The 24,292-nt window shown below is 40.8% G+C and overlaps 1 protein-coding gene across 1 annotated transcript in view; it reads left to right on the forward strand.

The window, feature by feature from the left end:
- The window catches only part of JAZF1 (JAZF zinc finger 1), a 267,550-nt gene that overhangs the window by 133,041 nt on the left and 110,217 nt on the right, over positions 1-24,292 (forward strand). The window contains exon 2 of the mRNA XM_063452337.1: positions 18,756-18,828. Within this exon, the coding sequence (XP_063308407.1) occupies positions 18,756-18,828 (73 nt within the window). The remainder of the gene's footprint in view (positions 1-18,755; positions 18,829-24,292) is intronic.

The following is a 24,292-nucleotide window of genomic DNA, read 5'->3' on the forward strand; positions in this document are numbered from 1 at the left end:
AAAAAGTACATACATAAAATCAGTATTTGAGATAATTTAACACTTTTAGCAGTGTTTCCAGAATGCACAAGTCAATAAACGTGCACTGCATTACAAGTTAATTGAACACATTGCTGCTTTACCAGTTGTGAGAGCTTAGTTGTATTTATATTCTACATTTCTTTTTTTTTTTTTTTTTCTCACGATATCACCTCTGTTATGTATTGTGAGACAAAGTGGATTCTCCCTAACAACAAGGACCATGTTTTCTTGTTGGGTAAAGTAGGCAGAATCCATTTCTTTGTCTTACCCCTCCACCTCAGTCCCTCAGGGGTGATTCTTGAGGTTTAAAGTAACTCTCCAGTGAGCTAGGATGAGGACAATATGTTGAGGTAATTGACAGTTATAGGGTAATACCTGTACTGTGTTATAATAGTATAATAATATATTGTTAACTGATAGGTCGATTGTTTTGTATGTTTTATGTAACATTGTGTCAAAGTTGACACCAAAACAACATCATCTAAATTAGGTTGTCGTGGTGCCTGGAAGCCCCCTGGCGCATTCTTACCTTCAGAGGTTAAATCGTTTTCGACCGGTTTAACTCTGAAGTTGCCGATCTCCGCTCCTGAGATGTCCGATTCCGGAAGCACAGAATGACGCTGGTTTGGGACCCCGCTGGTTGGCTGAAAGAGGTCAGCTGATACTCACAGCCTATCAGTGACTCCCCTTTCACAAAACTGGCAGAGAAAAGGTATGTTTTCTTTCAACTATGGGCTTCCTGAAAGTGAAATTTCAGAAGCTGGATGGCACCGGGGGGGAGCTGAGCTGGAGGCAACTTCGTGGTTAAACCATTTGAAAACGGTAAGAATGCACCCAGGGTCCTCCTGAAACCATAACAACTTAATTTAGATAAAGTTGTTCTGATGACTAAACTGTCCTTTTAATCTCTACAGCATAAATTTTCCCTTTCTTTCTTGAAAAGGATGTTTCCCCTATAATTAGCTTAGCAGTGCGGGTTGTGTACAAATTTGCTGTCTTATTTACTAAAGTTAGGATTAAAGCACGTCCTGGTGACAAATGTAAAAGCATTAACCCCTTAAGGACCAAACTTCTGGAATAAAAGGGAATAATGACATGTCACAAATGTCATGTGTCCTTAACCTCCCTGGCGGTATGATTATGTCAGGAATTTTGTACCAAAAGCGGTACCATTTTTTTGCATGGAAATTTGGTGTTATGTATTGTAGGCCAGTAATTACTTTCCTAAACCTGACCAAAAGTACTCTCAGATGTGATAAAGTTCGAAACATAAAATCATGAATTATAATCTAATAAATAATATACCGGTTCCCATTTTCTGTTCCTGGAAAACTTGCTATGCAGAGTAGCTGATTGCTGCTCGTTGTAGCGATTTGTCTCCGTGACAATCTTTTCAATGACGCCATCTGTGAGAAATAATTTTAGGTATGCCAAAGGATCATTGTGCTCAACGTCTACCTTCAACCCAGGTGATCCAGTAAACGGAAATCTTGGCGGCGGTACCTCATCCATACCGCAATCAATAAGGCACCAAGTGCGCACATCACTGAGCTCGGCTGCAGAATCGTCGCTGTCGCCACTTCTCTGGTCACTGTCAGAGTCGGATGACGAATCTTGCCACGAATCGCTATCGCAGTCGCTCAATTCTGCGAGGGGCTCTGTGTCGCTGCCGCTGTCACTCATCTGATCCAAACCCGCTTTGGAGATGCTAAAGTGACGCTTTGATGCCATGGTAAAAAATGTATTTTATGGGCAGAAATTACAGCAAAAAGGGCAGGCAGGGCAGTGTAGGATGATCAAATTTCAAATCTGAGGTGATACTGTGTCAAATCTGAGGTGATACAATGTAATCTGACAGGATTTCACTGTATCAACTAACTTTATGTGTGTGTGTCACTTTTATGCTTGAAACATTTGAATTACCCGCCCAGTTCCGCCCCCATGAGCCTCTGCGGCTCACAGAGACGGAACCAGGAAGTCAGATGGAGGCATCCGCCGGGGCTCTCACCGGCAATCACAGCGCGGGGACATCGCTGGATCGCAAGGAGAAGGTAAGGAGACTCCGCTGCCAGCTCTGTTATCTACCCCGAGCGTGACTCGGGGTTACCGCTTCTGGCAGCGAAAATTAACCCCGAGTCACGCTCGGGAATACCGCTAGCCTGGTTAAGGGTTTAAACATATACCCCGAATTACATATCTTCTCTAATTTGCTAATCAACTCCTTCTCTGTCACAGGGACATTTACTAAGCAATAATCAACGCTACAGATCAAAATTACCATGTAAGACATCATGCCACCTAAAGGAAAAGTTCACAGCTAAAGCCAGCCTCCTCTAGCTGATGTGCAACAACTCGAGAGAAAAGTTGTGACAAAGATTTAGAGAGACTTTAGGAAAATGCAAACTTTTTGAAAAGTCACTCAAAGAGAACAGACACACATTAATTGGTTTCACCTGAAAGTATTATAGCAATTATCTATGGCTCAATAGATGTGAGCGGGGACCTTTCATGCCAAATGCAGGTGATTGCAAGTATGAAAAGATAAACCGTATAGAAAGATGTATTCCAGACCTTAGAATGGGCAGGCTAATAGTAAGAGGAGATAGTGTAAAAAAACGAGTTAATATAATATAAATATAATGTGTGGTCAATTATGCCAAATTGGAAAGTCAGAAAAGCCAAGTCATATACAGAATAAACAGAATACATAAATACACTACAGGGCTGCTAAAATAACTATAGGTTTCAGGCTTTATAATTTACATTTGGCAAGACTTTGGCTTCCGAAAAAGTAAGTTTGCACTTGGCACAGCTGATTGCCATCACCCTGCCTCAAAACGTGCTGCTAGGCTAACCAACTTCAAACAACAGTTTGTAATGGCTGCAAATTAAGTATTTTGGTGAAAATCAATGCAATCAAAAATCCTACAGGTTTATAGTCTGTGTCCCTGGCTAGTTATTCATAATATGCTCACGGAGACCAGATAATGTCAACCACTAGATGTCAGTATGGCGCTATTATTACAAATTAGTTTGCTGAAATCAGTGAAAATATTTCCTTTGTGAAAAATTGTGCAAATCCAAAAACCATGCAAGAACTGGTACCCACCCACCGAAAATCCAGATATTATATGTGGGTGATTTGTTTAACCTTACATTTTAAAATCAAAATAATTGTATACTTACATTCATCTGAAGTCATAGGGTCTCCAACTTCATCTCATGGGAACAGACATCCTTTAAAAATAATAAAAACATGCAAATCTTTTCATATTTTATACTACTTGCACTTCTGGATTAGATATTTATTTTTCCATTTTTTAGATAATAATTTTATCAAAATTTGTTACGAAAAAATACAGTTTTATGTCCTCTGATCTATCTATCTATCTACCTATCACTGTCTATCTATCTCTCTCTCTCTCTATCGATCTATCACTATCTATCTCTCTCTCTCTCTCTCTCACTCTGTCTATCTATCTATCTCTCTCTATCTATCAATGTCTATCTCTCTCTCTCTATCAATGTCTATCTCTCTATCTATCAATGTCTATCTCTCTCTCTCTCTATCAATGTCTATCTCTCTCTCTCTATCACTGTCTATCTCTCTCTCTATCAATGTCTATCTCTCTCTCTCTCTCTCTCTATCACTGTCTATCTATCTATCTATCTCTCTATATATCTATCACTATCTATCTATCATTAGGGTTAAGCAACATTTTGCATTCCAGATGTTGTGGACTACATCTCCCCTGATGCTTTGCCAGCATTATAGACTGTAAGCTTGTTTGAGCAGGGTCCTCTTCAACCTATTGTTCCTGTAAGTTTTCTTGTAATTGTCCTATTTATAGTTACATCCCCCCTCTCATAATATTGTAAAGTGCTACGGAATCTGTTGGCGCTATATAAATGGCAATAATAATAATAATTATGGCAGATTTAGTCCACAACATCTAGAGTGCTGAAGGTTGACTACCCCTGATATATATCTTATTATTATTATTATTATTATTATATCAGTTCAGATCACATTTCGCATGCTAGGTGATGTCCCTATGTAATAGAAAACATATTGCAGGTCTGAGGGACACTATGCAACGTGGTATCTGTCCATCTTAGGGCAATATTTGCTGCTTTCTCCCTATTTATTTACTACTTCAGCCATTAAACCATTTCTTAATTTTTCTTAATTTTTTAATTTTTCTCATTTCATTTACAAATGGAACATTTTGTTTCTAGCCCAGCCAAGTAAAAGCAGTATATCCTGTATAATTAAAATAATGGATTTGTGTGTAATTTATAGAAACTTAATGTCCGTTTACAGCTGGAGTTTGAGATAAATTAGAAGTGTTGTTTTGATTAAAACCGAAGTAAATAGAAAATAAACAAAACACAAATCTTTATGTATTTTACATATATTTTTTTTAAACATATTTTAATAGACCCCTATAAAGCCTTATTTTTTTATTTTAAGTTGAATGAAAACATAAACAAGCTATAAAAGTTAGCTGGCTGGAGTGTCTTTTAATTATAGTCCCGTAAAATGACAGCTGCTATAAAACTTACACTGTCAATCCATCTGCACCTGGTTACCAAGATATCCTGCTGTGTGTACAGAGTTATATGGCAGAACGCAACTGCTGTACATGGGAAAGACTTACTGTGTTACTAGCTACTTTTCTGCACACACTAGACCATTGTATGTAACAAAAATTTCCACTTTAAACATGGAAAAACAGCCTTGGCTGAACCAGGGCTTTTAATCCATGGGCTGTAATGCGTGAGCGGTCAATTATTTATCACAGTATAATAATGGAATGTGAAAGAGATTTGTTTTAAAGGAGTAAATAAAAATTGGGGTTTTTGGAGGGGGTTGCGAAGGCACCTTGGTAACCCACCCTGCTTCGTCTCCTGCAACTGTCATCCAATAGACTAACCCTTCACTGTACACTTTTCTAGTAACCTACTTTTTCCTGTACATTAAGCACATCCTACCCTTACCTCTTGTATCACTTCACCCCACTCCCTCTAGAATGTAAGCTCGTTTGAGCAGGGCCCTCAACACCCTCTGTTACTGTGCGTCCAATGTCTGTTAGTCCACCTATTGTACAGTGCTATGGAATTTGTTGGCACTTATATAGAGTAATCAAAATAAACCACAGGGCCGAAGGTCAAAGGGTTTGGTCAGTGGTTTGTGAATGTCTCCTGAGCTCCAAGATGGCATTATTTCTCTCTAATAAATGCTTCACTATTATGGTATCTTTTGTATCTCATGATATGTTAGCCAGGGGTGTATTTGCCGCGAGGCAAACAAGGCATTTGCCTTGGGCGGCATTTTCCAGGGGGCGGCAAAAAAAGCCGCCCCCAAACGCCCAGGGCAAATGCCTTGTTAGCCTTGCGGCTAACAGACACCCTGGGCTGGTGGCTGCTGGGCTGGTGGCTGCTGGGCTGGTTGCTGGCGAGGGAGCACTTCCTCTGAGCTGTCTGCTCAGCTCCCTCGCGCGCCGCAGAGTGAGGCTGGGAGCCGGAATATGACGTCATATTCCGGCTCCGCCTCCCAGCCTCACTCTGCGGCGCGCGAGGGAGCTGAGCAGACAGCTCAGAGGAAGTGCTCCCTCGCCAGCAACCAGCCCAGCAGCCCGACCGGCAGCCCCACTAGACCCCAGGGAGAGGGAGAACCCCCCCCAGCATTCCCAAAGGTAAGGAGGCTGGGGGGGTAAATTAAAAAAAAAAAAAAACGAGTTAATGTGAGTGAGTGTGTCTGTTAGTGTGTGTGTGTGTGTGTGTGTGTGTCTGTTAGTGTGTGAGTGTGTCTGTTAGTGTGTGTGTGTGTGTGTCTGTTAGTGTGTGAGTGTGTCTGTTAGTGTGTGTGTGTGTGTGTGTCTGACTGTGTGTGTCTGTTAGTGTGTGAGTGTGTCTGTTAGTGTGTGTGTGTGTGTGTGTCTGTTAGTGTGTGTGAGTGTGTCTGTTAGTGTGTGTGAGTGTGTCTGTTAGTGTGTGTCTGTTAGTGTGTGTGTGAGAGTGTGTCTGTTAGAGTGTGTGTGTGTCTGACTGTGTGTGTCTGTTAGTGTGTGTATGTCAGTGTGTGTGAGTGTGTCTGTTAGTGAGTGTGTGAGTGTGTCTGTTAGCAGCTAACAGACACACTCACACACTCACTAACAGACACACTCACTAACAGACACACTCACACTCACTAACAGACACACTCATACACTCACACACACACACTGACAGATACGCATCCATTAGCTAACAGTTAGCTAATGGATGCGTATCTGTCAGTGTGTGTGTATTTAGAAGGCGGGGGAAGGGTTGGGTGGGGGTGGCGGGGGGGGGTGAGGGGGGCGCCTGAGTTTTGTCCTGCCTAGGGCAGCACAAAACCAGGATACACCCCTGATGTTAGCGTTGTAGCTATAGTCGGTGTTAGAGTTAGAATTATTGTTGGTGTTTGTGTTAGTGTTTTGGATTTCTTTAACTGAAGGAAGTATAATTAGAGGGAGTTGCGCTCCTAAACAGCAGCTACCAGCGTTACTAAAGCTTAGGGAAATAGCTGAATTCAAATCATGGCAACTCCATTTAGCTGCAGCCATCCCAGAGAGTAACTCTCACTAATCTCAGGCAGACCAGGACATGTTTATATCTGTGTTGAGCGGAGATTAGTGACCCTGCTTTGCATGGTGTCACTAGTGCATTACGGTGATTAACGCACTGATCACTGATCGTGCATACTTACGAGGTTTAAATATGTTCAAATAATATGAGCGTGTGTGTTATGTATATGACTGCTGATCACTTGTAGTACTAAGCTGTTTCTACTAGGAAGTGTCTACCCAATTCCAAAATGTTTTGGAATGAACACAGTAGACAAAAACAAAACAAAAAAAATCAACGCAATTTGTGCCAGTCTATCAAACTAGACTGAAGATTTGTCTAGCTAGTGGTAAGATATTTTCAACTAGTCTCCTCTGATAAATATTATATTTCTTAATGTTGACACTTTTAGTACCGCCTCATGACATACTACACTATTTTGTGCTTGTTATCCCCAAACAATTGCAATTTTGTCTCATTTAATGGTCCATGTCATTATATTTCACATTGCTGTAGAACTATATAGTCATTAAATCCCCAAGTGAGCAATAGTCTGCTCAAAAATATGTTCTGTGAGCCAGTCGTGAGACAACCATCGCATTATGTGACCCACATACGGGGCTGTACCCAGAAAAAGGGCATCCAAGTCCTCCCCTTAGTGATGTTCCTCTGTTTGGGAAACTGGATATCTGACGACTATAGGAAATAGATTAATAGTACATTAGGCTTTATTTACTTGGAATTTCTTTTCCCATGTGGCACAGATGATTTCTTGTAAATCCTTCACTGGGGATCACAAAATAATTTTACATTTCTAGTATTTATTTGTGTGCATGTATTAGCTGAAGTATTTGTATTCAGTAGTTAATGCTAATAACAATTTGTGTGACATTATAAATATTGTTTTCTGTAGTGTCAGAGGAATAAATATATATATATATATATAGATATAGATATATACACACCCAAAAGCTTGTCATTAGAAAATTCTGTTAGTCCAATAAAAAAGGTATTACAAGATACAAATTTTATTTGTTTTTAGATATACATATCTATCTACTGGACTAATACTGACACACACACACACACACACACACACGCACACACACCCTCTCTCTCTCTCTCTCTTTCTCTCTCTCTCTCTCTGATGCTACAGAAAATATAATATGTGTGAGTTTTGAGACACAAAGAAAAATAGTTTTCTTTTCTCTGCCACTTTTTTTGGAGGTTTAAGACTTCCAAGCTGTGTTTATTAAATGCACAGATGATTTACCTTGCTTGCTATTGCACCTTAATGCTGCAGGGTCTGCTGTTGGCTGCTTTGATTAATGAAGGTTTTGCCAAATTGAATTGGCCATTAATATATGTCATGGACCACGGAGATAATTATAGATTTTAAATCAGTCCACATTAACATAAGCTACAAAAACATTACACTATGTAAAAAGGCCTAATGATCTCCTAGTTAGTGAGTATATATTTCATTCACTGAGAATTGGCTACCATTTACATGTGACCGTTTTATTAAATTTGGGTTATGCATTGTACAGAATTATAATAGTATTGCTTATTCACGGACTGCATCTCAGCAGGGTGTTTTTTTTTTGTTTTTTTTTATTCTGAAAAGAAATATAACCGGCTTAAGAAAATTTAGCATGAAATCAGAAGTTACCAGGGTATAATGTTAAAAGTTTGGCAAAAGCTTCCAGTTGCTCTAAAAAGTCAAACTTTTTATAGTTATAAAAAGTAAAAATATTTTAGTTAAAACTTTTTTTTTTTAATTAGTATTTGAAAGACAAATGTCAAAGTTTGTTCTATTGATTGTTCAAAACAATTTTAGAGGGAATTCTCAACAATAATAAATGGTAGAACATTTTTAAAAAAAGAACGTTGGTCCTGTTAAGCTTTCGTTAAATTAAGTTAGGCAGGATTTTGAGATTGATTAGATGTGATGAGAAAAATGAAGGGCGTAGCAGGTAATCACACCCAGCCATTTTTGTATTGTTTATGGTTGTACTATTTCATCTGATGGATATGTTTTATTAAGTCCAGTGTTTATGGTACCAGGAGTATTAGACTTACTCTAGTGTTTATTGTGCCATTACATGGTAAACACAGGTTTTAACAGTATAAAAATTAGCCGGGTCTAAGAGTGTTCTTTTAGGTATCCACCAGACATTGAATTAGAGGTTAAGGAGCTGGGTGCTATGACACAATAAGGGGGCACTAACATGTTTTCGCTTATCTGGACATTTAACATTTGCTGTACCTACTTTTGTTTCTCTTGTTGAAATGCCTCTAGCCAGTGGCAGAACTAAAGTAGAGAGGACCCCGGTGCAAGAATTCAGTTTCCCCTATCGCAAAGATGGGGGAAAAAGGTAGTACAACTCCCACAATGCTTTGCCACCTGGGGATCTACTATTTGTCATTGTTGTAAGGTTGTATTTAGTAAAGAGTGGTGTTTGTATGTTTAAATGTAAGCATGTTTTGTATGGAGTATACGTATGTGAATGTAGGGGTGTATTTGTTATGTGTAGTTTGTTTTTATGTACTGTTTTCCTATGAAAGCAGTGATTTACTTGTCTATAGTGTTTGCCTTTGAATGTAAGGGTGTGTCTGTATGTAGTGTTGACGTTTTAATGGAGGGGTGTATTTGTGTGTAGTGTTGGAGTTTGAATGCTGAGACTTTTGCACATACATATACACGGACATACACACACACTGATGCACATACACAATGACACATCTGGATACACAGATACACACACGCATACATCTGGGTACACAGACATTCAGATTCGCACACTGACACACATATATATGCTGATACACATTCAGATACACAGACACATAAACATACACACGGACACGCATGCAGATTCGCAGACACACACACAAACACACATACGGTTTTACAGAGACATACAGACACACACTGCCACACATGCAGATACACACTGATACAGATACACGAACACATGGCTACACACAATGACACACACAGATACACAGGGGCACACACTGAGACACAGACTATTACACAGATACACATACAGATAGATACAGACACACCTGCAAAATGGACACATTTTAAACCACCATCCTGTTTCTTACCTTTTGGGTGCAGGAGGGTGGATTCCCTAGGTTCCAGATGGCTGGCAGAGGCTGTTGGGAGTCAGAGGCTCTCCCACTCCGCATCCTCTTCTTTCTGCCTTTTCCTCCCGCACGACTCTGTGTTGGAAGTGATTGACTTTCACTTTCTCTCAGCACTGCCGAGATTACGGGGGCCTAGTCACACTGTTAAGGGGCTGCAGCGCACGAGTGGCCCCTGAAAAGGCCCATACGTTTGCGGTAGTTCCACCTCTGGCTGTAGTTGAACGGATGGGTCATTTGCACTCAGTATGGGAATAGAGATGGGTGCCGCTCTGTCTGTATCTCTACTTTAAAGTTTGTTAAGAGGAATTTGTTACATTGTTGAAATGTAATTCAGACAATTGTCCTCGATACAAGAGATTTGTCAATGTATTCTTTCTGGTGAAATATATATAATTAAATACATTGTGATACTCAAATTGTTGTTAGTTAAGCACTGTGAAATCTGATCACATTTGAAGGCCAAAAACCTGTCTCTTGCACAGAACACTTGCTCCTATATAACTTTAGTGTTTAAGCTCTTATTAGTGGGTTTTGCGTATCTTCCATTTTCATGTGTTATATATTCCCTACATTGTTTTGGTTCCTGTTTGCCTTTCGAAATATACACTAGTTAAAATGATAATCGCATGAACAAAGTTTAGTAGTATCAGGAATGATGAGGGGTTGTCATTCTACTACTCCAAATTATAGTGGGCACAACGTATCAAATGTAATTTGAAACATACGCCATTATAATTCATTGTGCATTCCAGCCACAGGTATTGTCAATAACTGATCCTATTTCTTTACTAACAAATATATGTGGGTTTATTCATTATTTATGTAACGCCAGCGAGCTCTGCTTGCTGTGCTGGACGCACAGGAACAGAGTGGTTGAGGGCCCTGCTCAATGAGGGAGTAGGTTTTGTTACACAAAGGGTAAATGTAAATGTATCAATGTAGATTGCTAGAAAAGTATTCACTGAGGCCCTAGTAGGTTATTTTTGACAGTTGCAGGAGAAGAATCAGGGTGTGGGGATGAAAAGCTGTAAACAGTTTAATTGATAGGCAATCCTGAAGAAGTACATTTTCCATGATTTTTTTGTAAGGAAATAAAGACTGGGTGAAAGTCTAACGGAGAAGAGAAGGGAGTTCCACTGAAAAGGTGCAGCCCTGGAGAAGTCTTGAAGACGAGCATCGGAGGTGGGAGGATAGATGTAGGTCTTCGGCAGAGCGCAGAGGGGTAGATGGGACATACTTGTGTATTAGGGAGGATAGGTAGGTTGGAGCAGCATTATGTGGAGACTTGTAAGCAAGCACCAGAATATTAAATTGGGCCCTATAACCTTACTGGAAGCCAATGAAGGGACTGACAGAGGGGGAGGCGTGAGAGGTGCGGGTGGACTGGAAGATGAGCCTTGCCGCCGCGTTCATTATAGATTGCAACGGTGCAAGCTGGGAACACGTAAGACCACTGAGAAGGGAATTGCAGTCAAGGTAAGAGAGAAAAATGGCATGGACCAGCATCTTAGCCATGTCTGGCGTTAAATAGGAGCGGATACGCACTATGTTTTTGAGATGGAAGCGGCAGGATTTGGCAATAGACTGGACATGAGGGGTGAAGGAAAGGACAGAGTCAAAGAGAACATCTAGGCAGCGAGCCTGCGAGGTAGAGGTGATGGTAGCATTGTTATAGTAGGAATTGTATAGTACTCATACAAGAATTACAATAATAATTGAAAGAAAAACTTGTGCTATTTTTCTATCTTCACTATTTTGACCTGAAAATCACAATTGCCTTTGTCAGTTCTCCACAAGTATCCATTTAATGAGTATCCCCCTTAGTGTTGTATATCTGTTGGGAAAGAGGTGCTGGAGATGTGTTTCTAGATAATGGGCTATTTGCCGTTATTACACTATTGCCTGCTGTTTTGTTTAGGGCCAATACATATCATGCAGCTGTGTGCAACAGCCAGAATCATTGTACAAATGTTTTAAACGTGTTGGTCAGTAGGGATGATGGGACCTCTATATTTCTATAGCAGGGGTAGGCAACCTTCTGAACCTTGGGTCTTCTGATACGTAGTATCGCTGCTTTGTGAATACTAGCATTGGAGTCTGATTAATGTTCACTAGTGCTGACATCTCCTTGCTGGCGTCTGTGTTTGTGTGTTATTAGAAATAATATGCACGGCTCTTCTCCATACACGTATTTTTCATTTTAATTGCATATTTGAAGCCGCTCTGACAGCTGTAAAGGTTATAGTTAGGACCGATTGTTCATACGTATGCAGCAGCTCATCTCATTACCGTCCTGTAATAATTGATATCAAGAAGACTTGTGTAACAGCCTGTATACACATCATTTGGTATGATGAAGAAATTTTTCTATCATAAAAGTGACAGAGGATAAAAAAAGCAGTGAATGATTTACTGAGTAAGTTTTTAATAATAGCGATGTGCACACAGATTTAGAATAATTTATAAAGTAAGTCTCTGGAATTGTTGTGTTTCTACTGGCTGGAAAGTGCAACGTCAGACAGTTCTGCTTCAAGTCAGGAAATCATTAGGGATAACTACATTTATCATTATTAATTCAGTGTGGACCAAATATGTGCAAAGCACAAAGCTAGATCTGCTTTATTGCACCTGCCTTAATAGAGTTAGAACACCTAAAATAGGACTGGGCAATCTGCTAGCCCACTTGTCTGTTATTAAACTACAACTCCCATGATCAATTATCCAGTGGATACTGGGTGTTGTAGCCTTTCACAACTCAAAGGGTTCCTCCAACCACCACGGCCAATTCTTCTTTTAGATATAGTGGTAGGAATGTGTATGTGCAGTGTTTCTGCTTAGACAGAGATATCTTCACTTTTGTTCTGGGGGCTCGTTACACCCATCGCACACGTGACTTAGGCTGCCCGGAACTCTGGGCCTAATGTCAACTCTGTGCAAAAAAGACATCTGTTGTAAGCTGACACTGCATGCTGGCAATAGTTATCAGCTTCTGTTCTTGCAGGCAGTGCTGGGAGAGCATCTGCAAGGGGAAGCTTCAATGTATCTGGCCTCACTTTATTTCAGAGCCTCCCTACATTGGTTAATGTGCATCTGTTTTTTTTTTTTTTAATTATATTTCCTTCTGCCCTTGCCTGTTCATCCTCGACTCCCTTCCTCCCCCATCCCTCCTCCCCCCACACACAACTCTGAGCTCGTGCATGCACTCTGAGCCAGTGAGAATGGTCCAGTCAAATACTTCTCTATGAGAACCATTTGATTGGACGTCGTGAGGAAAGCAGTGATGTCAGAGGGGGCGTGGATTTCAGGTTGGTTTAAAGCTTTTTGGGGGAGGGTTTCTGAAGGGGGGGGCTAATTACTAGTTGCCTATAGAACATTTTAAATTAAAAAATTAAACACATATTTCTTTAAAAGGGTTGGAGAAACCCTTTACCTTTACATTGGAGAACTGTGTTCATATTGTGATTTGTCCATTGCTCTTAAATTAAAGTAAAGGGTTATCTATTTACTGTCAGATGTGGTCCATTTACTGAATTAGTTAAATGTTTCAGTGATTTTGAGTTGCTGTCTGAAAGCAGACATTTATTCTCTTAGGGACGTGTGTTACGGGTTATTGCCAAGACATTGTGGGCCAAGCTCACCAGGGATCCTTGCAAACATGGATTCCAAATTCATTGCAAAATGTGTGGAATTCATTCCCTAAGCTCATGGGAAACTTGCTAGTAACTCAGACATTGTATGTCTCCCCAGAACCGAGCTTCCGATTGGAGACACTGTTTATTTTGGGGCTAAACGCTAGAAAACAGAGGTACATGCTCTGTAAATAGTGAACTGCCCCCCCATGTTCTGCCATTGTTCTGTGCTCCATATAGTATATAACTGCTCATTGAGTGCTTATCTCAAAACCATGGACTTATCTTTAATTTTTTTTATTTATTTTTTTACGTGATATGAATTTTATTTTTATCATGCAACCTTCAGATATGAGTTGCGTTATTAGATTAAAATATGTCTTCTGTGTTCTCAAGATCTCTCGCGGTTATTCGCTTACAGTTCTAAAGCTCTAATAGTATACCCTTAACTAAGGCCATTAAAGGCTTAATCTTTGAGAGAAATGGTTTACAGTCACTTTATTATGTTGCCTTCCTTTTTTTTTCATTATTGCTATTTTAATCAGAAACCATCGTCCAAAAAGTACATGCCAGACAGCTTCTTGCATTCCATTAAGGAATTGTAACTTACAATCAGAGCTTTTAAATATTCCATACGTCTCAAGTGTTCCTATTTAGGATTGACAGTCCCTGTTTTGAGTCTGTGTCCCTCTGCTGCTCTTCTCCATCCTAATGTCCCTCCATTGTAGGACCTCCTGGTTTGTTTGTTTTTTTAACAGAAATCTATCTTTAAACTACACAAAAAATATATACCGGTGACTGATTACTAGTAGGTCTTGCTCCTTATTTACTACAAATCAGAAAAAAACATTATTTGCATTTCTTTCTGCCATTTCTAAATTCCACACATTGGTCCCCAAATCACATGCTGCTCTAGTATGGTATTGCTCTATCACTGTCAAACTGTGAAGCCACTTTGTTCTTGTTATTCTACTAGGTCAGGGATAGGCAACCTTCGGCTCCGCAGATGTTTTGGACTACACCTCCCATGATGCTTTGCCAGCATTATGTGTGTAAGAGCATTATGGGGGATGTAGTCCACAACATCTGTAGAGCCGAAGGTTGCCTATCCCTGTACTAGGTGGACTAGGAGGTCTATGCCATTGATCACAGAGATATCTTTTGTAGACATGGAGTAGCAGTGAGGCAGGCAAGATATTTTTGGTACATACGCCTATTGTCACAAATGGATATATTCTATATCATTGATTTTACATAGAAAATGCAAATCGCTAAATATTATTGAATTATTATTTATGTATTTTGTATGGATTATCATTCTCTCTTTTTTTTTTTTTTTTATTCTTTCTTTTTCTGTGCAAGAGGTTTACAAGCATGTTTAAAGTGCCACAACAGCACACAGAGGCTTTTCAACAAAAACAATATCATGGCGCATGACACATGGAAACTGCACCATTTTAGTATAGTAAACATGGTAAATTAGAACTTGTCAGGAGATAAGGACAAATATGTGGTAGATATATTAAGTAAACAAGCTGATATGAAAAGCAAAAGAGGAAACCTCAGTAGAGAGGTACATGCCATACTGCTGGATTCACAAACTGACATTGTGATTTACTTAGAAAGAGATCAGGAGGCTGATATTATAGAATGTGCAGCCACACAATATTACGATAATGATTAGTCAAGACAAAGGCGTGTATATACTCATATATCAGCACATTTTGAATAAAAATAAAAATAGAAATAACAGTGTAGATTAGGTCAGCCGTAAAAACTGTGAATATACAGGCAATATGCACTGTAGGCAAGTGTGGTCATTGTGGAGAGAACAGTGCTAGAACTAGATAGATATTAATGGCAGACCTATCTAAATAGTTCCCCTTAGGAGGCCCCCCCAGCGACAGAGCAATGAGCTAGATGAGTGATTGAACAATATTAGCCCAAGGCCGACCAAGGTTAGCAATTAGGACAGAAAAGAAACCTCACGCACTCCTCAAGTATGGGAACAGGTAAGTATTCCTGGGCTATGGACTAGCTCGTCTTGAGGCCGGGTTTATCCTATGCCCTCCGTGGGAAAAACCAAGGCCCACATCAGGGAAGAGTAGGTGTAGGCAAAGAGTGCATCAATTGGTACTTCTAGCACTTCCCAAGCCTCAGCTTTAGACCGCCACAAGGACTGCCTCTATATCACCCTGGTGAGTAGTGGTGTGCTCAGTGCTCTCCACCGCCATTTTAGGGCCCTCTGAGCTGCTAGAGTCGTGAGCTTCTGAAGTGAGTGGCGTTGAGGTGAGTAGCCTGTCTTCTGTATTGGGGCAGGTGGTTGCAAGTAGCTCTCTAGCTTCTGCCAAAATTCAGCAAAAACTTTGTCCTGTTTGGCCAGGATATCGAGGTGGCCTGCACTGGAATCCATGGTGCTTGTGGCGTCCGCCATATTGGGTAAGCCAACTCGCTGTTTCTCTGTTTGTGTAGCTTTAACTTGAGCTCCTGGCACTTCAGGGCTACCTCCCATGGGAGGACCGGGATCACCCCCGCCTGTCCAAAAGGGGGGGGTAACAGGGCTTGTGTCTATCCTCTTCTTCTTCTTGGCACCTGCAGGACAGGAGAGTAGTCATCTCCCCCTGCCTGTTTTGCTCCAGGCTGCAGGATCCGGTAATGGGTAATCGTGCTCCTATCGGGTCGCTGATCGTCATACCTTTTGCCCTATGTTGTGAATGTTAGATTGGTTGTGTCTGCTGACCCAGATTGGACATTAAAGGAGAGTAAAAATCTGCTAGGTTTACGATTGTGTGGAAGCCCGTGTAAAACACGTCTCACCGCCATGCAGGTCAGGCCCCGCCCCCCTTGTATTGATTTTCCCATCCTACCTGTACTGCGGTTTAGGCAGAATAAAAACAAAACAAGGCATTTCAGATCACTCCTAATAACAGACCACTGGAGACCAAACGTGGGGGTTGCCAAGATCTGAATGAGATAGGAAATAATTGGCATGAGAAGCAAGGTTACCTAAAACCACTACATTTAAACAAATTCTATGCACTGCACAGGCAGGCCCCAGCATGGAAGAGGTTAACTCATTCCACACCGTTGGCAGCAAGCAGATACTGCGCGAAAGTCAATTTCAGCCAGTAATATATAGGCTTTGGAGCCGAGTTGGCAGCGTAATAAAACAGGCTGAACTTATGAGGAATATGTGTGATTCAGATGACATGTTTTTTCTAGGTAGCGGAATTTAGAGGCAGCAGACCCATAGCAAACCGGTGCTGGGTACAGTTTGATAAAATGCTGAATGAAGATTATTTGCAACTGTCAGAAAACACAAATCAAGAAAGTAACTAAATATATACGTTCTGTAGTGCACATTATTCGTTAGCTTATTTTCTGTATGCTCATATATATTTTTCGCCATCCCCATGTGTAGACAAAAGGATAAAATATACAACACAATGTAGGGTCGTATTTAATGGTGATACTAATAGAAAATTAATAGGTAACTGTAATGGATTGTGTCAGGGTAGCACTAAATTAAAGAAATGCCAGGTTGAATTCATTATTGTATTTAGAAAAAACAAAAAAGAAAGTTTAGTTTTCAGAAATTTTGTGAAAGGCATAGACCAAAATGTACTATTTTTTATATAGAATCATTATGGAAGACATGGCAATATAATTGCTGCATCTTTTATTTATTAAACATTTTCACTACTGGGTTCTGTTATTTAACCCCTTAAGGACACATGACATGTGACATGACATGACATGACATGATTCCCTTTTATTCCAGAAGCTTGGTCCTTAAAGGACCACTCTAGGCACCCAGACCACTTCAGCTTAATGAAGTGGTCTGGGTGCCAGGTCCAGCTAGGGTTAACCCATTTTTTTTTATAAACATAGCAGTTTCAGAGAAACTGCTATGTTTATTAATGGGTTAAGCCTTCCCCTAAATCCTCTAGTGGCTGTCTCATTGACAGCCGCTAGAGGCGCTTGCGTGATTCTCACTGTGAAAATCACAGTGAGAGCACGCAAGCGTCCATAGGAAAGCATTGTAAATGCTTTCCTATGCAACCGGCAGAATGCGCGTGCAACTCTTGCCGCGCGTGCGCATTCAGCCGACGGGGCGGAACGGAGGAGGATCGGAGGCAGAGATCTCCCCGCCCAGCGCTGGAAAAAGGTAAGTTTTACCCCTTTCCCCTTTCCAGAGCCGGGCGGGAGGGGGACCCTGAGGGTGGGGGCACCCTCAGGGCACTCTAGTGCCAGGAAAACAAGTATGTTTTCTTGGCACTAGAGTGGTCCTTTAAGGGGTTAAAGGATTTCTACAAGCACTATGACCACGTCAGTGATTTGAAATGGTCATAGCCCCTGGAGTTTGTTTGTGCTGCATTTCGCGAATGACTTACATAGTTACATGGACTGAAAAGAGACTTGTCCATCAAGTTCAGTCTTTCTCACATCTGTTTTTGCTGTTGATACAAAATAAGGCAACACCCCCCCTCCCCCCCCCCCCCCCCCAAAAAAAAACTTTTGCAACAAACTAGAAAAGACACCCTTCTTGACCCCAGAATGGCAGTCGGATCTCTTCTCGGATCAAGAAGCGGTTACCCCACAATTATAAAAACTATATCCTTTATGATATCTTTTTGCAAATATTCATCCAGTTGCTGTTTAAACATATGTACAGACTCCGATAAAACCACTTCTTTAGGCAGAGAATTCCACGTCCTTATTGGTCTTCCTGTCTTTGCCTTAGTCTAAATCTCCTTTCTTCCAGTCTAAATGCGTGACCTCATGATTTCAAGACAATGTTTGTATCGACCCCAAATATATTTGTATCCTCCTTGAGTTCTGTCTGGCTTAAGTCAATTCTGTGCATTATTTTTTTTTTTGTTTTTTTAAATACACAGAATTGCATTCATTGACTGAGCGCACACACACTCACTCACTCACACATTCCTCCTACCTCTACAATGGGGGAGTAACTTCTTGGTGTCTTATGGTTGGGGACTCTTCATTCTCTACGTTACTAGACAGTAGTTGCTGGTGGCATATCACTCCATACCTGCCGCCTGTATCAGCGAAGCGGTTCACTCCCTGCTTCGAGGGTCCTGTGCAGGCATGCTACAAAGAGTAGCAGGTGGGACAGGGGTACTGTGTGCACCCTCATCTTGCCTATCACCTGAGGTGAACTGCTCCCACCGCGTTGTACACTACTACTGGATAATATATAGTAGATAAGTTGTGCATTACTGAGGATAATAGGGTGGGATATGTTATTGTTCATCTAATAAGAAATACCAAATTTGTATTAATTATGTGTTTGATTGAAAAAATATAAAACTTACACAATTATTTCTGGCTTTACAGACACAGATCCCCGTGTGCTAGAAAAGCAAGAACTTCAACAACCTACATATGTGGCTTTGAGTTACATCAATAGGTAAGTCTGTGTATGATAAAAAAAATAACTATTATATTTATAACTGTTATATGTGAAAGATACCTTATTTATCGGCGTATAACACGCACCTCATTTTAAGAAGGAAATTCCAGGAAATTCCCCCCCTCATCCCATAGTGCCCCCCCCCTTTCCATAGTATTCTCCACCCCCTCCCATAGTATTCTCCACCCCCACCCATAGTGTTCCCCCCCTTTCCATAGTATTCTCCCCCCTCTCCATAGTATTCTCCCCCCCTCTCCATAGTATTCTCGACCCCCTCCCATAGTGTCCCCCCTCCCCTTGTCCCATAGTGTTCCCCCCTCCCCTTGTCCCATAGTGTTCCCCCCTCCCCTTGTCCCATAGTGTCCCCCCCTCCCCTTGTCCCATAGTGTCCCCCCTCCCCTTGTCCCATAGTGTCCCCCCCTCCCCTTGTCCCATAGTGTCCCCCCCTCCCCTTGTCCCATAGTGTCCCCCCTCCCCTTGCCCCATAGTGTCCCCCCTCCCCTTGTCCCATAGTGTCCCCCCTCCCCTTGTCCCATATTTACTTACCTGTCTTGAAGCGTGGGCCGGCTTCACAGCGCGCACCGCGGTACTGGAACTTCAATTTCAGGTTCCGGTTTCCGGCGGGACTGAAAGGAAGTGTGCACACTTCCTTTCAGTCCCGCCGGAAACCGGAACCTGAAATTGAAGTTCCAGTACCGCGGTGCGCGCTGAACACCGGCCCACGCTTCAAGACAGGTAAGTAAATATGGGATATCGGCGTATAACACGCACCCATCATTTTCCCCCTATTTTCAGGGACAAAAAGTGCGTGTTAAACGCCGATAAATACGGTAATTAATTTATGATAAAGCATTCATGGTGACCTGTATGTATATAAGTTTACACTTCATCCAGCATTAGTATATCACATTCATCAGGATCCCCGGGCACTTGACAGGGTTTAAAAGGACTTTATCCTACCAAATCAAAGCATGGCAATCCATGCTGGTACTATGTCACCTGACCTAAAGCATGTGCCCAAAGATCAGTCCTGTCTGATGTAAGCTGGCTTTCTCTTGGCATGCTCTCGTTTCTGTAACTAAGGAAATGTCTTTTTTAATTTCGTTGAAATGTTTATATTATAAATCAGTCGTGATTTAGTATATAGACATGTGATTTAGTTGGTGACTTCAGAGATGAGGCTAAACTATGTTTAGTGTTATGTGTTTGCTAAATATACTGCCCAGATAGGTCAACGGAGAGAGGCTGTGCAGTCCTTATTTATCTGGACAATTACATAAGCTTTGTTCTTTTGGCTCTGTATCTGAGTACATTGGATTTGATATAAAACAAGTAAAGATATTTACATCCACTGCCTATAAATATGTGAGAATTATAGCCCCTTTTTATAGGTACCTCTATATTAGAGAGACAAAAGGAGCTGGCCATTTGTGTGTTCAGCTGTTTCTTAGGAAGGTGTGTCAAACTGCATTCATTTTTATGGTATGCTCAAAAAAAGTTGCAAAGAAGCTATGGACATGATTCTACATTTGCCGTGGGCCTCTGTTCTTGTTATCTTTCAACATTGGGGATCAGCAAACATTATGTATTAAAAAAACAGTGTAAGACAGTCAGCAAAATAACCAAATTATTGTTTGTCAAAAAACAACTGGGCATTGTACCTAAGCTAGAACACAGTGGTGCGTTCAGGCACAACCAGTAGAGCTTGAAAGACACCATTTGGATGAACGATGGCTGGTTGCAATTGTGGAGAATAGAAGGTGAACAGATCAGGAACAAGAATTTTCAGGGTGTAGTCCTAAAAGCATCATGGTACGTTAAAGAGTAAAACAACCTGCATGGGACAAATCAGATAATGGTCAACACATAGCAGAATTAATGAAAGAGGAACATATGAAATAGTAAAAGGTGCTTCACATGATATAAAACATGTCACCCTATCTGCAGAACCATGGCATTCCACTCTGTTTGTTGAACATATTGTTGGTGGATCACTTGCATTTATTGACTACCTGCCAGCTTATGGCAGGCAACAGGATAATGAATGATGACTTAAGTGTAGATACTTTGTATCTGTTCAGATCTGATTAAAATATTTCATTTCACTGAAAGGTGTTGGGGGTCCAGCAAGGCTACAACACCAACCATGATAAGGTCATTAAGAAGAGTTTAATGGTAAAAAAAGATATGTTCTTGACTGGTTACGTCCGTCTTCGGATATAAATACCCTCAATGCTGACACTTTGCACTTCATCCGCTTAGTAAGGCTGAGGTCAGGCAGGGAGATAATTTGATCTCTCCAGTCAGCTTTGGCCCATGGCCATCACGGCCCATCATGTCACACTGTAAAGGTAGTGCTGCATTGGGTTGTAGCTGAATATCCACTCACCTAGCTCAGTAAAACTTGTGACACCGCTCCTTCCTGGCTCCTCTCACTTCACAATTTCTGTCTGTAAACAATCTGTAGTGGAATGACTGCCTGGATCAGGAATCACTATATCGCCATAGTAAGAATATAGTATTATGTTTCCTTATGAAAAAAAAAGTTTACTGCATTCAACATCTCATTAGGGGATCTCTATAACTACTTCCAAATAAGGCTTATTAGCCATCAGACATCACACTGCATCCCTATATAAATCGTATTCATTCCAAACCGTTACATTCATGGTGTGGTGGAAACTGTACTGCTTGTTTTTGGGTTTTTTTTTTATATGCTGCACTGCAATGAAGTCATCTCCTAGGGGCAAGATTGTGCTCTCTATCTGATCCTGACCATACTACTATCCGATTTCCTTGGTTTGAATGTATTGCAAAGCACCATATTGGTGGTTGGAAAACATTTGATCACAACGCAGGAATGTTTTGGTTTTTTTTTTACTAAAGAGAAAATTCTAAATGAAATAAAAATTTAAGGCCAGAGGAGCTCATGTTAGTGAATAACCCTGTGTATGATCATTCTAAACATGCCCTACGCCAGGGGTAGGCAAGCTTTTAGTAGTACTGCACCCAAACAAGGTATTGAAGTTCCTTGGCCATTCCTATTTTTGTGTAGGTTGCTGTATTCTGCTTGTGTTATTTATAGGTGCTGCAGTTGCTTTGTATTTGTGCCTATGTGGGCAGTTATATTGTATATGTTCATGAGTAGTTTTTGGTATTGTGTATAATGCCTATTAATGTGGGTTGTGTATTGCGGCTTCTTGTGGAATTGTGTGTCTGGATGATATGTCACACTGTGTGTTTGTTTGTTTGTGGTATTGCATGTGACAGGCCTATTGTGGGGTTGTGCATGTGGATTGTACACGGTGTTGTCTTTGTGGGGACTGTGAGTGTCTTTGTGTGTGGACTATTTGTATTATTAGTATGAGGGGGTGGCTTAATCTGCAGCTCTGTGTATATCTAACAATGTGGGTGACTTCCCTGGGCTGCAGAGGGTATCGGGCTGGCCAGGTCAAACACAGAAGCTGCAATAGCTGTTGCGGGCTGCTCTACTCCAGTGCAAATTCCTATTTACAAGTGCTGGGACTTCCTCTAAGTTCTGCAATGTGTAAAATTAGGATTGTTCCTCACCTGCTGCAATCACCACTTAGTTTGCACTAGCATATATCTGAAGTCCCACAGAGACTCCTGATTGGCTGGAGCCTGTTTGACTCTGGCAGCTGTGAGTGCCATGCAAAGCCACCTCAAGTGCCAAGCCTGGCACACATGCCATAGGTTGCTGACCCTGCCCTAGGTTCTCACCAAATAGTAAATACCCCTGAGACAAAAATACTATCTTCTTTCTGCAATGTTGGGGAAGCTAAGGGCTGATGTGGAATTATTTACAGTGTTTTGTATCTTCAGTCTGCCATTGGCTGTATCTATATCTACAGCAACGTTTACATAAATACAATATCGTTTTAAACTTTTTTAACTGGTAGCGTTGCCCAAATGACACTCTAACCGTTGCCATCACAGAATCATTTTACCAAGTGGAATCCAGAGAAAGGGAAAGAGTGTACGCTGTAAACCTTTTTAGAAGAACTGGATTGAATTTGTTTGACAAGAGGCAGAAACTGATGGATCAAAGCCACACATCTCTCAACAGATCATAATTCGTCTTTTCCTATTTTCATGTTTGTGGTGACTACGCTGATCATGTGTTTTTACGCACAAGCTTAGATCCCTACATTGTTGCTATCTGAGCTCTCTGCAGAAATGGCAAAAGACAAACTTTAGATGCTAAATCCAAACAAGATGTGAAGAAATGGATCTTAAGTTACGGAAAAAACTGTAATGTCTCGTGTTTCTGAAAGATTTATGTGTATGGCTTTATTTTCAGTTTTTTGATCAGACATTAAGTTTACCAAAATGTATCTTTCCCGAATTTGATAAAACACTTGGCTCTTTTTCATCTCGGTAGTAAAGATCAAAAAAGGGTAAATTGGGGGTAATGGAGAAAATGCTACAAAATAGTGGTGCTTTAACTACAATGGCCTTTTTAACAATTAATGGAAGCCACATGGGGGAGTCTGTTTATTGGATGATAGCATTGTAGTGTTGAGAGTTTAAAGGGGCACTGTATGATCCTTTCGGCATATCCCTTCCCAGACCTTCTCTAGTTAAAATTTATACAAATAACACTAGCTGCCGCTAGGAAATCGATCTTACACAATTGGATCCATCCAACTGGCCCCGCACTTTCTGTGCTTCGATCAGAATAATTTCACATTTTTCGCATGGACTGGCTGGTATCAATATCACATAACATATTCCAGCGTTTTTAACTAATTCAATGGGTGTGACAACACATATGAAAATCCACAAAGCATTTTATTACACCCATTGGTACTCAGGTGAGGTGTTTCCAACCAGTAATCTTAGAAGTGTTAAACGGACAATGAATTAATCCATTTCACACAGAACTGATTCAAAATTTGAGGGGGAAAAACCAAATGTGAGGCTTTTTGTAACTTCTGAACTCCTTTGCAGTATATAGTTGTATACAGAGTGTTGAATGATATTAACTTTTTGCCTCAAAAAAAAGTTTGTACTTAAAAGGGGCATTTAAGCACCATAACCACTGCAGTCTGTTGTACGGCCTCTAGATCCACTTCGACATTAATAGTATCAGATTTTGTCCAAAGTTTAGGCATAATTCACATTTTAGAATTGTCCGCTGATGTGCTCGGCTAATAAATGCTGTTCAAACATAGAGGAAATTGCTAATGTGGAAGAATAAGTTTCGCAATAGTAATATGCTGTGCTGAACAAGGGGCTGCAGGAACCCAGGGGGACCATTGGTTTATGTAAAACTGCCCAGACGATTGGACACAGCTCTTGGAGACGGAGAAGTGTCCTGCTGGCACCATAACCACTGTCATATATCCTATGTTAATTTTCTGGTTTGGTAAGAATTGCTTTGTGATAACACAAAAAAAAAAAAAAAGTTTTTACATTGATAGCCTCATTATAAAGAGCA

The sequence above is a fragment of the Pelobates fuscus genome, chromosome 4, assembly GCF_036172605.1.
Source record: "Pelobates fuscus isolate aPelFus1 chromosome 4, aPelFus1.pri, whole genome shotgun sequence".
Taxonomy (NCBI): domain Eukaryota; kingdom Metazoa; phylum Chordata; class Amphibia; order Anura; family Pelobatidae; genus Pelobates; species Pelobates fuscus.